Below are 15,108 nucleotides of genomic sequence, written 5' to 3'. Positions count from 1 at the left end.
GATAGATCTGTTTATGACGTCAATTTATGTAAGTATTATCATAATTTTCTTTAAGGATACTTATGAATATTGTGTTTTGAAAAATAAGACTAATCGGCCACCACTTGCCGTGTGGTTGGATTGTTATTGTTTGGTGGGAATCACGCCGACCTACATTTTCCCCACCTCATAGTGAATTAATTGCGATCTATACAAATGTATCGCTTTGTGGTGGTATTTTTGCTGTCTTTTCAACTAAGAACATCTTATTTATTCTAAATGCATCGAAATCTAAGCATCTCTGGTCGACAAAGTGAAAAAATAAAGCCGTGAAGAGTTGAACTGGGAGTTCTATTTATAGTAACATGTCACCACACACTACTAAACACTCGGAAGGGGGTTACCGGGTGTTACCGATGGAAATGTTCGTAGATCTATTGTTTGGCATTTAATTCGGTAATAAAAAAGGCTAGATCTACGTTCTTGATTGGTGGGTATTCAATTATTGAATCAACCAGCCTTTTTACGTATTCTTAGACTTAGTTAGACCTAGATGTCACCTGATAGGCTAATTGGAGAAATGCCCCCCCCCCCCCCCCCCAGTCTTTCTTCCATCCACTTATTGGACACACGATGATACATTGTATTTCCCCAGCCACTGGTTTTTTTCTCAGCTAAAATGATAAATAAATCTAGAACTAGATCTATATTATACAAGATGAACCACGGTAGAACAGTATGTTGATTTAATTCCAATTTTTAAACCCCCTGAGCAGAAATCTTAATTTTCTGAACCAATATTGATGACTTTTTTCACATTATTGTCCATATCTGAAATGATTGGAAGGTTTTTTTCTTTCTATAAACTAATTCACTGTACAGAGCCTGAAAAGAGCTTTAATTTGATATATAATGCAACCTTGTAGCACAATGTGTTGATTTTATATGAATTTTTTTCCAGTCGGCAGACGTTATAATTTTCACTCAATAATGGCAGGTTTTTGGGCATTAGGGCCCTATTATGGAGTGTTATGAGAGATTTTAGTTAACAATTTTCATTTGGCCCCGTAGAGCTTGCATTGAGCTTTAATTTGATGTATGATTTAGCCCTGTAGCTTAATTTGTTCACTTGTTGTGATGCTTTTTGCCCGAGGATGTACCAGAGTTCCCCTAATTTTTTTCCAAGAGGCGTTTTTTGCACCGAAGCCCACTTCAGAGGAGTCCAGAAAAGTTACTTATGGTCAGAGAGGTCTGAAAAAATTTCAGCTAAGTCTATGCATGTATTTGTAATGATTGTGTGATTTTCACTAATGAGGAGGCAGTTTTGACTAATTTGGAAGAGGTTAAAATAGGGTTCTGAGCTCTTAATGACAAATTTTGGCTTTTTTTTTCAATTTTTGAAAGCCTATATCTTGGAAACCAGTCATTCTAACATGCTTTGATTTAGAGATATCAATATTTGTGTTGACAGCTCTGGGAAAAAAACAAAGTTTTCATTGATTTGATCATGCACTTTGTATTTTAGAACACCTCAAACATGGGTGAAAGTCGCAGTTGAAAAGGTTTCGTTTAAAAATAAAACTTTGAAATACCATATCTCGATTGTTTATTGATGGATTTTGATAATTCTTTTTTTAATGTTCTTATTTCATAGAGAAGATTTGAACTCCTGAGGTTTAAACGTCAATATTGTTCAAAAAAATTTTCGCTTGTGGTACCTACTGAGATCAAGCAATCAGGATCTTTTAAGGGTTCCCGGGAAAAAAAAGTAAAACTAACTGATGATCCTTTGCCAACTTTGCTCCATCAGTTTTGAACTCTTCCTTTACGACTGAAATACACAGCATTCCAGTCTAAATTTAAGACATTTATAGACAAATTTAATTAAATCATTTCTAACTCAATAGCTTTATTTTCAGTACAATATTATGCAAATGACTGTATTTATTTATGTATTTTTGTTAATCTAAGGATCGCATTGTGTACATTACACTACATATTTGTATGGCTCACTCATAACGATGTACATACGAGCATGTGTAATGAGGGAGGTGTATGTGCGTGTGTGAGTGTGTGTGCACATGTGTGCGTGCTCATGAATAAGAGTGTGAGTAGTGTGAGTTGGTGTACGTATGTGTGTATGTCATTTCTTCTGTGAGCACATATGAGCAAATATCAACTTTTTCACACATTTTATTCTTTGAACTTGGATTCTGTAACGCTTCTCGAGCTGTGTGTACACTGGAGTAGGTCCTATAAAAATTATCCAAATCATTATTAATCAGAATGAAAAAAAAAATAAAGAGTCAGTAGTCAGTATGAACAGTACATATTTTCCGGGGATTGACTTTGAAGATAGAAATTAGAAATAAGACCTGTCTCAACGCAACAGCAAGGCATACCAAAAGAGAGCATAAATTAGAAAACTTTTGCCCAATACACCTCTAGGAAAATCCAGTGCAATATTGCCCTCAGTAGTTGTGACTTCTGGCACAGAAGTTGGCTGGAAAATGGTAGCTCGTGAGACCACTCTTCGAAAACACAAAAGATTGAGGCACTTACGCTGAAGAACAAGTTGTAGGCTTGCTTTGAATGAGACCACACCGCTTATGTTGTCAGAAGGTCCCTTTCTCATCAATTCCAGCTGAAATTCAGTTGACCTGAAAGAAAGAAAAAGTACAAAAGGGAAAGAACCCTTATCATCATTTGACGATAAAGTCTCCCAATCTATACTTACAGGTGAACTCACAATTTTCGTTTTCTGTACTGAAAACAATGGACACGAGTTAATTATTCTCTCTTTGGCCACGCTCAATTTATGAAGTTTTTCTACAGATATTGTTATTTTAGTTTTAGAAGGAGTGTTATGGCACTTGCAAGACAAATAGGTCATACAAGTGCCAAAGACTAAAGGTGTAACTGGGCAGTAACATGCAAATAAATGAAGGAGGAGAGACATAAGGACGATCGATGTTTGATAAGAAAGAAGGACCAAACCACACCAGAGCACCCGACAACCACCCAGAGATACTTTCAGATCACTGTTAGAGGAAGGAACAGATCAATTGCTGGCTGAAAAGATCTGTAAGGACAGGGCCCCACAAAAAAAATTCAATGACAATAATAATTTATATATTGAGTACAAAGCAATTTTGTCAATTTAAAAGTTCCATCCCGATTAAAATTAACCTGCTATAGTTGAATATACAGTCGAACCTGCCCTGACGGCCACCTCTATAAGACGGACACCTGTACAAACGGCCACTTTCCATTCCCCCCTTGCGTTTTTTCTATATAATTTAACTGTGTAAAACGGGCACCTGTCCAACGCGGCCGCGGACACCATAATTTAACACACAACCCCTATCATACTAAGCAATAATACCTGTCTAAGACGGTCATTACGTTTTGTCATAAATTGTGCATTGGCCCCTGGCGTTGTGGGCGAGCCGTCATAATTCAATCACCTGTCGTTGTTGTTAGGTAGTCCCTCCAACCGATCATGTTGCGTAGGCCCCTCCCATTGTTGACCAATAGCTACCAATTTTCAGCTGCTGGTGAGGTAAGCATGCGATCCCTCATAACCCATAAGCCCCGCCCAGAACTCATACACAAATCGTAAGTGAGATGAGTGGTCACTGTTTACCCAGTCTGTAACAAAGTAACAGAGGACGTCAACATGAACTTGTTACAAAAGCGTCGCTCGTTCTCCGAGTGGCGGCGACCCATGTGTTTGTTTTAACACATGGCACTCGGTCTTCCTTGTCTGATACATTTCGTTTTATTGTCACCCTTGTGCAAAATCAGCGACAAAATAAAAATTACAAACGAAATACAAACTAACAACAATAACACCAACAAAGACAACATAATGGGGCTACTTTCGGTTGGGGCCTCATATGGGAATGGTTTGTTTTCTTTATCTTGATCAGTCCCGCCTAAGATGGCCACCTGTCTTATAAAGCCACTTTTCTCCTTGACAATGTGTGGCCGTCTTACACAGGTTTGACAGTATATTTATAAATATAAAACTTATTTTCCCATTATATTTTTTTTACAAAACCCATTTTTTTTCACTTTCGGAAAACATTCCTGCTCACTAAATGTGACAAAAAATAAACCATAAAAATTAATTATTGAGATATAATGTAAATATGAAGAACAGATCAAGACATTTATATTTTGCTTATTGTCAATACAGGTATTGTACAGGTATCAAACATCCTAAGTTCTAGTATTCCATGTAATAATATAAAAAATAGAAAGACATCAGGCCCCCAGTACATCACCAAAGTGAAAGTAGTTTTGTACCTAAACTACTTTCGTACTCCTGAAGTATTCTTCATTTCCAGCTAAGAAAATGATTCAAGTAGAGCTTTCTACAAAAATTGCATCGCATTATTCGACCATCGTTTAAAAAAACCCACAACGAAATCCCAATCCTCTCTATGTTCGGAATTAGCGCTGCAAAGAGCAAAATTCTCGCAGCTAAAGGGATTTGAAAACAACAACAACAACAACATGTTCAGGATTAGGACTGAGCTGATATCGTGTCAATATTTGGAACGAAGGCTCGGTGAGTTATGAAAGAGCCTCCACATTTCTATTGTCTCATTCTGAAGAACTCACTTCTGCTCAGCACTGATCCGATCAACAATAGTCTGTACAGGCAGAGTAGTACGACCCAGAAAGCGGGACATGGAAGGTCGACTTTTACTGAACTTGTGCTTCACTTCAATCTCTAGCAAGTCCGATGTAAACACTTCCATGGAGAATTTCTGAGGACAAAAAAAAAGGAGGAGAGTAAGTAGGCCGGAAAGCAACAAACCGTTATTTTCTGAGAGAAGAATAACATCATTGAAGACGCAATACAAAATTTTTGCTCCATAACGTGAACTTTCTGTCTGAAAAGCAAAAATAAATTTTTCAAAAAGCATGATGGGCATGTGTGGTGTAAAGGTTGTGCATAGGGCAATCCATTTATCGAGCATCCCCGTTTTTTAGATGGAATGCTGTATCTCTCTGAGCCCAGATTGGCCCTGATAGACAGAGTTCAAGTAGCCCGCCTTACAAATGATTTATATTGTGTGGAGGCCGGCATAAAATAATTTCAATAAAAAAAGATGAAACAATATTGAAGACATGAAATTTCAAGTGGACTTTTTTTTCTCCTTCCCATAAATATAGCTGCGACTTTTCTCCTCACCAGAAGCCTGGGAATTCCTGATGGTTACAAGATGAACTCTCTGATGTCTGTGAGTATTTTGAAAGCCATTAAGAGGGCTCGTGGGTCGGGTCTAGGGCATCGGGGACTGTTTTTCACTCACTATGAGCATTTTTAACTTTTGGTATTTTGCGATCCCTCATTTAGTCTAGATTATATTGACACTAGTCGCGAGGTTGAAAAAGTGTGCAAAAGTGCACAAATGCTGTGAGTGATTAATTTTTTTTGTTTCTATGTTGTGTACGAACATTTTCGATGTATAACCCTGTTTTTCTCAAAACACACTTTTTGCTTGGATATATGCCGTTTTTTTTCTCTCCATCAATTAAAAATTTTTCCAACATAGAGACTTGAAATTTGTCATGTAGTTAGAGAAATGGTTAGTACTTGTAGTGGGCTAGTTAGTTTTTAAAAATTTTGCTTTAAATTTTTCTTTAACAAATTTTTTTCATGCCAAAAATATTTTTCGAAGATCAAATTTCATACCCCCCCAACTTTGAGAACAATTTTGGATACTTTCTAAGTACAGTCTAAAAAAATCAAAATACCAGCAGCAAGCACCTATTTATTTGCGACATTTTGCAAGCTACAGAATTTTTAAACGCCAAAAACTGTAGAAATGGTGGAGAAAAAAACAAATCTATTTTCTATCCAAATTTCAAGATGGCCGCTGTTTCCATGGCAACAGTTTACTTAATCGAGTGTCAATAGCTGAACATGAATCTTTTGTCTCATACTTACTGCCTGTGACAAAAGTATTTCTCAAAGAATCATTTTGACAGACTGCTATGCAAAGCATACGGATCGGATTAACAAGTAAATTTCCTAATTCCAAAGTGGTGGCATAGAGTTCCCCACATCGTATGGATACGATAGTAAAACATGACGTACGGATAGTGTTAACTCATTGGAGCAACAAAAACTTTAAACCTAACTTCTAGCATTTCCTATAACTACCAGCGTAGAACTTTACTTAAATTACAAATAAATGGCAGGTGTAAATCCACAAACCTCGTTCTCCCAAGAAGGGTTTGCGGTGTTTGAGGCGACGCCCGAGCGGTGCTCTAGGTAGTGGTGTCGGTGGACCTGGTCCCGCTGGTTGTGTGGCAACACCTGGAACTTCACGTACGCGTCCGGGTTGAAAAACATCCCTTTCTTCAGATTGGTGGCTCGTAGCCCTGCAAAAATAAGTACGAATAAACCTCTTATATCATCATTTATCAAAACATCTCATCTATTCAGTATGGGAAAGGCGGAGGGAATTAAGAAGCAGGGATGACAAAGGGAAATGATGTAGCACAGCTTAGCACCTTGACAAAAATGACACAAGTGGCAGCAAGTGATAATCAGGCTATGAGGATGGCTATGTTTGTTCATATTTTGAAGTAGATATAATAAAATGGCTAAGCTGAACATTGACTACCAATCAGCACTGGCACTGCTTTACTTCAGGCTTCCTTCCTCCTCTGAAAACAGTGCAAACAACAGAATTTTAAACCATATTTAACACTTTCCATCTTCAAGGAATCACCTCTTTTTGAACTAGACTACTGATTTTGACTCGAGTCATTATTACCTTCAATTTTCACTAAGAACATTGTGTTTTGGTCTGGATGTCCGCCATTGGAGGTCACTTGTTGGGAAGCACTCTATGGAGAAAAAAACCCACAGATTAAAAAAAATAGTTGACCCTAAAATAGAAAAATAAACATTGCAAATCTATACATGACAAACACACGTGGCTGAAAATCAATATTCTGGTAATAAACATGTCAAGTACTAACATGTTCAGTCAAGAAATATCATGTTACAAATAGCCACAGATTAAAATTTTTAATGACTCATTTGTTACATTTGGACAGAATATCACTTTGTTCAAAGTGAAAAGAGATTTTTAAAAAAGTCCAAGTTCCAAACACCCATACATCTCAGAAGCAAGGCCAATTCAAATATTAAAATACCCCGATTCATTTTGCTCTAAATTCAATCAAATAAAGCAAAATTTTAGGTAGTATCTGTACATTTTCAACCTACACAAATCATGAACAAGATGTACTTCTACTGTAATAGAATGAATAATCAGAAACACACCCTAACAACATAATTAGCTACGACACAAAAATTGGAGCTGTGTACATACCTGATCCTCACTACTGGACAATGTTACAGTGACAAGTGCACTTGTGGCAAGAACATCTCCAGAATGACCACTGACGTACTTGAAGCATACAACAGTTTCAGCTTTAAGAAAATTGAGGAAAAAAACCCAAAAAACCAGTGAGTTGATGACAGGACATCTTCCATTCTGTTGTACATCATGTGAGATCGTAACAATTTTCGTAAGTGTTGCAAGCAATGCTGTTAAGCCTGTTTGTGTGCTTTATACACCAGCGACAAAAAAAAAAGGGTTTTTGTTGGGTTGTATCTTTCAGGAATCATGAAAAGCAAAAAAATTGTAGGCCTTGGCCCTAACTTTAAAAGGCATTTAGGTGATGTTGAAACGTATATCTTTGACAGAGCTTGGGGAGGGTGTAGAAATAGAAAATTCTCCAAATTTTGCCCTATGTGAATTGCTTGCATCAGTGACGTTATTCATCACACTCTTTCTCATGAAACATGAGAAAATGTGCTGTTTTAAATAATTAAAAGAGGCTCAATTTTAAGGGCATAACCAGAAGGAGGTGAATATTGGACAAGGCAGATAGACATGGAAATTAAAGTTTAACCTTCTACTGCCTGCAATAGAAAACTCATTTGAGACACACGCCTAGTTATATCCTGGCTGTCAGACCAACATAAACAAGCCAAACAGTCATAGGGCGAAATTATTTATGCCTGCTGCTCGTTTCAAGTAAATCAGGATTTTTTTCCCCGTCTGTAAGAATAATGGGAACAGACTTCGACGGTTTATGCCTGGGGCACAAAAAAGAAAGATACAAGACGAACAAGCCTTACTCTCAGAGAACAGGTGCTCAATGGCATCCAGGTCCCAGATGATAGCCCCAGTTGACCCTCCACTAGAGCCTCTGGTCTTGCAGTCCAGAAATTTTGAAGTGTCTGTCTCACCTTCAAACATGTAGAGAAGAATAAAAAAAAAAAATCAAAATGTATTTTATTATGATTAGATTGACATGTTAAAAAAATATTGAACAGATCAAATTTCATTGACTTTTTAAAATATATACTTTTTCATCAGCATAAGCACTGGACATGTCTTCGTTTATATTATAGCAGCTTCAGTAGCTTCCTACTCACTCATATGATACAACAGTACTGAACATTCTCTCTTTGGTACAAATTACATTATTTGGTTTCGACTAGAACACCGGTGTATATCATTTTGCATGCAAGTAGCTGACCTGGCATATCATGATTATGGTATGAATTTTTTTCCCTCCAAAAATGAAAAATGGTGACAAACCCCAAATGTTCAAAATACAGAGTCAGTTTTTTTTTGTAATGCTGAAAAACAAAACTGAACAGCTTTCCACAACAAAATAATCATTTTCCCCTCCAGAAACTTTTCTCCACAAGTATACCCGAGTCTTGATAGTTCACATGCATGCTTTGTAACATTTTTGCACTATGAGCAAGGCTGTTTTCATACAGTGGTCATCATAGATCTTATTTGTTTAACAACATATATTGCCTTTTAGAGGGTCTTGAGGAAGATAGTTTTTATGCAGATCAGTTATTTGCTAGCAAGCATGGAAACTCATTTATCATATCATTTATAAAATTGCTTATTCAGGAACTACCATTGTGAACCCCTTACCCGACAGAAAAAGTCCAATCCAATCTTGAGCCCCAACATCTTCTTTGATATCCCATTCCACACGGACCCTTGCATCATTATTTTTCCCAGCACCACTTAGCTGGAAAAACGATTTGTCAACAGACAAACTGGACCAGCTCTGAGGACTCAGAAGATTCAAGTTTGAGTCGCTGTTACTGCGTTCTAGTATAGGAGCATGATGTTCCTTGAACAAAGCAGCCGAAGCTCCCCTTGGTAATGATAGATCATCGATGGAGCTGTAGTCAGAGCTGGCGCGATGTGACGTCGTCATTTTGAGTGACGCTTGTCAAAGCTAACACAACCTGAGAGATGACAACCTTCCAAATAGTCCGACACACGCCATTGAAATCTGAAGAAAAGAAAAAAATAGGGGCACAGCTCTTTCACATTTTAAAAACAAAGCCAATGAAGCAAAATACGCGCCCGTCACTGAAAAATATCCGGTTTCATTCAGTTTAAATATGCCAGGTTTTAAGGAAATCATGAATCACTGGTCCTGGCGAAAGAGATCTAGAGCAGATTCAAGATTCCTCTGTCTGAAAAAGGAATCTCTTTCCTGGATTTTGTTATCAAAATATTAGACCCAAGCAAAGACAGCATGTGAGATCAACTCCAAGTTCAAGCGTTTTTTTTAAATTTGCCCTGTCCTACAATCTGTTTCTTTTTTAAACATGTAAGGGCAAGATTTATTTTCCAGGGCTTTTCCTTTTTAGAAAACAAATTTAATTATCATCTGGTAGGGAGACTTGCCTAGCCTTGGCCCTTTGCCTTTGCAGAATTTACACAAGGTAAGAGTATGACGGATCCCGAGTCCACACAAGGCCTGCACCAACACTCGTTTTGCACAGAGTTCAAGATCTAGTAGTAATCAAAATTTAGAATACATATTAAAATTTGCTTCCAAGTTCAGTTTTTGTCCCCTGGCGTTGCTTTCAACCCCCCCCCCCCCCCCGAGTGTATCTTAAAAAAAATCAATAATCCCCCCCATTCCGGAGTCCTATACGTCGCAGCGCTCAGACTTTGAATGAACTTTGGTGACCCCTACAATTGCCGGTGCTCACAATGTGATGGGACGCGCAGGTTCATTGACCGGTCACAATGGCGAGCCCGACAAGACGCTTGTACTATAACTTTCTTTTCTTTTCTTTTTTTTTTACAAGTGACAGCACAGGACAAAAATATTGATTTAATTTCATGGCGACACAGCGTTTGCCATGCACAACCTGCATGTTGTTACAATTAATGTTGCGTTATCACACTACTACCAGCAAATTTCTGGGTGGTAACGAAAGTGAAAGTTCTTGATTATCCAGATCAAACGTCGGTATCACACATACACTTCCGCTTGCCACCATAGCCGCCTGTCTGTGTGAAGAAACATACTCTCGGGGAAGCCGAATGAATATATTATATCACAATTGCGACCGGCAAAAATGAACTTAAGGGCGTTATCGGATTTGGTTTTCAAATATTCGATAACTTTCTCAAATTTCTGGGTAATTCTCGGGGCCTGGCAGTCACCCTGCTGAATCACGAAGTTGGTGGCTTATCTCTCAAAATCGGTGGATTGGTAGTTTGACCAAAAAGTCAGTGATCTACCCATTTTTTCTGTAGGGTTGGCAGGTATGTCTGTTATATCTTAAGTTGTATGAAAAACAGCAGCATTGACAGAGGCACACAGCGCAAACGCCTACAGTCAAACCTGCCCTGACGGCCACCTCTATAGGACGGTCACCTTTACAAACGACCACTTTCAATTTCCCCCCTTGCGTTTTTTCTATAATTTAACTGTATAAAACGGACACCTGTCCAACGCGGCCGCGGCCACCATAATTTAACACACAACCCCTATCACACTAAACAATAACACCTGTCTTAGACGGCCACCTTAGTGACTCCATTACGTTTTGTCATAAATTGTGCATTGGCTCCTGGCATTGTGGGCAACCGTCATAATTCAATCACCTGTCGTTGTTGTTAGGTAGTCCCTCCAACCGATCATATTGCGTAGGCCCCTCCCACTGTTGACCAATAGCTACCAATTTTCAGCTGCTAGTGAGGTCTTGCGTGTGATCCCTCATAACATAAGCCCCGCCCAGAACTCATGTATACACAAATCGTAAGTGAGATGAGTGGTCAATGTTTACCCAGTCTGTAACAAAGTAACAATTGACGTCAACGTGAACTTGTGACTGAAGCGTCGCTCGTTCTCCGATTGGTGGCGACCCATGTGTTTGTTTTAACATGGCACTCTATCTTCCTCGTCTGATACATTTCGTCTTATTGTCACCCTTGTGCAAAATCAGCAACAAAATAAAAATTACAAACAAAATACAAACCAACAACAACAAAAACAACAACAATGTAGCTACTTTCGATTGGGACCTCAGATGGGAATGGTTTGTTTTCTTTATCTTTATCAGTCCTGCCTAAGACGGCCACCTGTCTTATACGGCCACTTTTCTCCTTGACAATGAGTGGCCGTCTTACACAGGTTTGACTCTACTTTACTACCTGTGTGATCATAAATTTGTTACTCAGTCGAATCTTGAAGTTTGAAAATAAATGATTAGAAAAAAAGATGGAATAAGACACCAAAAAAAAATTATTACAGAAAAAGTGATCAAACGCACAGCAACAAAGTCTACGTCAATGGTCAAGGGCACACATCCACAGAATAAGTAGGCAAGAGGGTCAATTGACTAGTCAGGTTGTTTACTGCATGTTCTTGGGTGAGCATAATGCTGGAAATGAATTAGATAAAGACCAATTTGCCTCCCCCTGGCCAAAAATCAAGTCGTTTCTGCTTTGGTGGACATGCAGCCATACGATGGCTGGTACAAATCATTACATAATGTCTGAATACAGACAGTACAAAAACATGATGCCGTTGCTGATCACCACAACAGGGCCCACCCACGCCCCATCCAGGCTGTGTAAATAGGTAAGCGCCTTTTTGCTGAAAAATGCAATTTATTGAACTTCAGGGACCACCAAACTAAAAGCCCCATCACCAACATTACTTGCCACTAGATCTAGATTAGATAGACTATGTGTAAAATGGAAATGATGTTGAGCAAAACTGAAACAAAGGTTAGGCCGTTGAATTGGGGTGGGGTGGGGGGGGGGGAGACAAATCCCCCTGAAACCCCCCACATTTTAACATTTTTTAAGGCGGTCTTTATTCGGACTCGAGTCTGAAATTTTTTTTTCATATTCGGACTTGAGTCCGAATAAAAAAAATTCATCGGAATCGAGTCCGAATATGAATAAATGTTATTCGGACTCAGGTCCTGAAAAAATGAAGTGTCTTCCGCCTCATTGATACGCCCCCCCCCCCCACCCCCCTTGTTTCCCACTTTCTTTGTTGTAGAAAAAGGTGAAATTGAAGATTAGCAGACCACCTGGCACCTGTATATTATGACCTGTGTAAAAAAAAAAGACCGATTCGTCCAAATACACAAGCCTCTGTCATCTCGATTGTTTACCAAGAAAAAGTTGTGTTGCTGTGTAGAGCCGAGCATACGGCAACTTTTGATTCCATAGACCAGCGCACAATTCATTACGTAGATCTACGTCAAGACTAGCTTATTAATAATATTATTGTAATAATGATCAGTTGCCGGGGGAAAAAAGACTGGCGCGTATGCGACGTTCAACGCCCGGACCGATAGTGCCCCCCCCCCCTCCCCGACACGCACACACAGCCACACGTGTGCAGGCCGCCAATCCGACCCCGACACACACTAACGAGCCATCTTTAATTGCTTCTGATGACCTCTTGACAAATAAACATTTATTAGAAGCGCTATAACTTTTCAGGCCGGCCTCAAATTCATCATAAGATAAAAACTCGGCTCCTGCACATAACGCCATTTTGCCCGAAGTGATCCCGGTCTCTACCCAGCCTGAGGCGATTCACGAGTGAGGCAGGACAGGAAGCCGGAGTCACGAGTCACAGGAAGTCGGAAGTGATGTCAAGCTGGACAAGAATCAGAGTCCTAATAACATTTTTTCATATTCGGACTCGAGTCCGAATGAAAGTGGCTATTCTCACCCGCCCGGAAGTTCTCGCAAGATCTACTCCTCCCCTAGTTCTCTCTCTCGGTCTCTTTCTGAATACTGTCTATCTGTGTGGACGATCAAATTGACCAAAACAAAGTTAAAAAATGATGTTAAAACACAAAAGTAAATTAATTTGGTTGTCTACAAAGATGCTACGACTATTTACTTTTCGAATCGAGCCGACTACGCGGGTCGCCATTTTGTTTTGCCCGGAAGTTCTCGCGCTACTCCCCTATCTCTTTCTCTCTCTCTCTCTCTCCACTGCCCACAGACAAAATTGTGCACACATATATATGTACGCTTTTAGTAGGCTACAGTTGTAATGGGAACGTTTGTTCACGGCACAGAATTCTACAATTTTTCTGTTATCACAGTGTAGAAGAATTCTGTGGTTTAGGGTGAACGCAAAATTTGTTGGCCTAGATCTAGGCTATAACGGTGAACGCGCACCGGGTGAGAATAGCCAAAAGACTCGCCTGCACTCTTCTCACCCCGGGTGAGAATAGAGGTGGCCAGTCCGAATAGCCTCGTTTTTTAATCTCAGGGCTTCAGGAGGAATGTCCCCTTGAAACCCCACAGATTTTTTAGAACTACACAATGCATGGCCATCCAGAAATGTGGTCCAGTAGAATCGTACCCCCAAATTTTTCAGATCTGAATAAAACTGTAAATAAAGCGGTGGCTTTGAAAATAAAATTATTTTCCTTGTCTTACTCGTTTCATGTCTGGCAGTTGGCAAAATAAGCATGATTCCAAGAAGCACTGTTTCTCAAATTAGATTCTATCTCAACTAAAAAACGGTTATTGCCAAAGTTAAAGTAAGGTGACAGCAGGGGAATCAGAAGAAGGCTGAAGCTAAGGGCTTCCAAGTACTTTTGTGCTTTTTTGTGTTGTTGATTATGATAGATTTGTCACATTCTGCGAGCGATCTTGATCGACTGACGTTTCTATAACAAAACACAAGTATCACGGGCAAGTTATTTACCTTTGACTATCACATCGTTCGCCTCTATAATTTCTTAGAAATTACAACATAAAGGCCTTCAATCATGAAAACTTTCGCTTCACATCAGTGTATTATGCGCTGACCATGTTCAATGGCTTCCTGTTTTAGTCGCCATTTTAATTCCCAGATTGTCGAGTTCCGGAAATAGTATGTGTCGCACATCATATTCGGAGTCCAGTGTTATCGCAATAATTGCATTCTGAAGCACTATTGACAAAACGATTAACGAATAGGCTAACTACACACTTATTATCTGAAGAAGAAGGTGTTTTTATCTTAAGTTGCACATCACTTGAGCGTGTCTAGTTTATCCTCTAAGCATTTGCGGATGACTCGAGACGAATAGGCCTTAGCTCTTTGTGGCTGTCATGAAGCAGCTAGGAAAGCATGTAAGCTTATAATAATATGTTTTTTACATGTTGGACCATTCAATCTATAATATTATGTCTTTTGTGGCGTGAGGTTAGAGTGGAAACCAGTCAGAATCTATGATCACCTGGAAAAGACTGCTGTTTACTTTAAACGGCCCATGGTTGAATTTCAGTTAAGCTAATGATACTATATATATGTCAATCAGGCAAGAACAGTGAGAATTCACAGAGACAACCTGTAGGCTATCATGGTTGGCCTCAGTCAACAACGTCAGTTTATTAAATATTCAGGCCCTGCGAAACTAACGCCCATCTTTGATGAGACCGTAACGTGCGGGTGGAGAGCCTTGAAAACTAGATACACAAGTGTACCTGTATCTAAACAACTCATGTTCAGGAACGCCCCTTTGTAGAGATTTGAACCATAGTTATCTGCTTAACTCATTCATTATCCTGCCCCCGAGATGAGCTACACCATCTATATCTGCTTCACCCTGAATAAGTGCTCCGGGTTTTTACATGATGCTAAAAAATGCAAATAATGTAATTGTTATTCAAAGGAATGTAGAAAAGTATGTAATAAAAAAAATAACAGCCTAATATTTGCGCCAACAGTGCGCCGAAAATGAGAGAGAGAGAGAGAGAGGGGGGGGGATGGAGAGAGAGA

The 15,108-nt window shown here is 39.2% G+C and overlaps 1 protein-coding gene across 1 annotated transcript in view; it reads right to left on the bottom strand.

The window, feature by feature from the left end:
* The window catches only part of LOC101862527 (E3 ubiquitin-protein ligase HECW2), a 43,294-nt gene extending 28,223 nt beyond the window's left edge, over positions 1–15,071 (bottom strand). The window contains exons 1-8 of the mRNA XM_005106068.3: positions 14,050–15,071; positions 8,979–9,348; positions 8,159–8,269; positions 7,344–7,444; positions 6,780–6,852; positions 6,215–6,381; positions 4,609–4,757; positions 2,542–2,639 (exon numbers count right to left, since the gene is read on the bottom strand). Coding sequence (XP_005106125.1) covers positions 2,542–2,639; positions 4,609–4,757; positions 6,215–6,381; positions 6,780–6,852; positions 7,344–7,444; positions 8,159–8,269; positions 8,979–9,270 — 991 coding nt within the window. The 5' untranslated portion in view covers positions 9,271–9,348; positions 14,050–15,071. The remainder of the gene's footprint in view (positions 1–2,541; positions 2,640–4,608; positions 4,758–6,214; positions 6,382–6,779; positions 6,853–7,343; positions 7,445–8,158; positions 8,270–8,978; positions 9,349–14,049) is intronic.
* Positions 15,072–15,108: the final 37 nt, after the last annotated feature.

The sequence above is a fragment of the Aplysia californica genome, unplaced genomic scaffold (genome assembly GCF_000002075.1).
Source record: "Aplysia californica isolate F4 #8 unplaced genomic scaffold, AplCal3.0 scaffold00510, whole genome shotgun sequence".
In the NCBI taxonomy this organism is placed as follows: domain Eukaryota; kingdom Metazoa; phylum Mollusca; class Gastropoda; order Aplysiida; family Aplysiidae; genus Aplysia; species Aplysia californica.
Note: the sequence above shows the minus strand (reverse complement) of the source record. Positions and strands in the feature narration are given on the sequence as shown.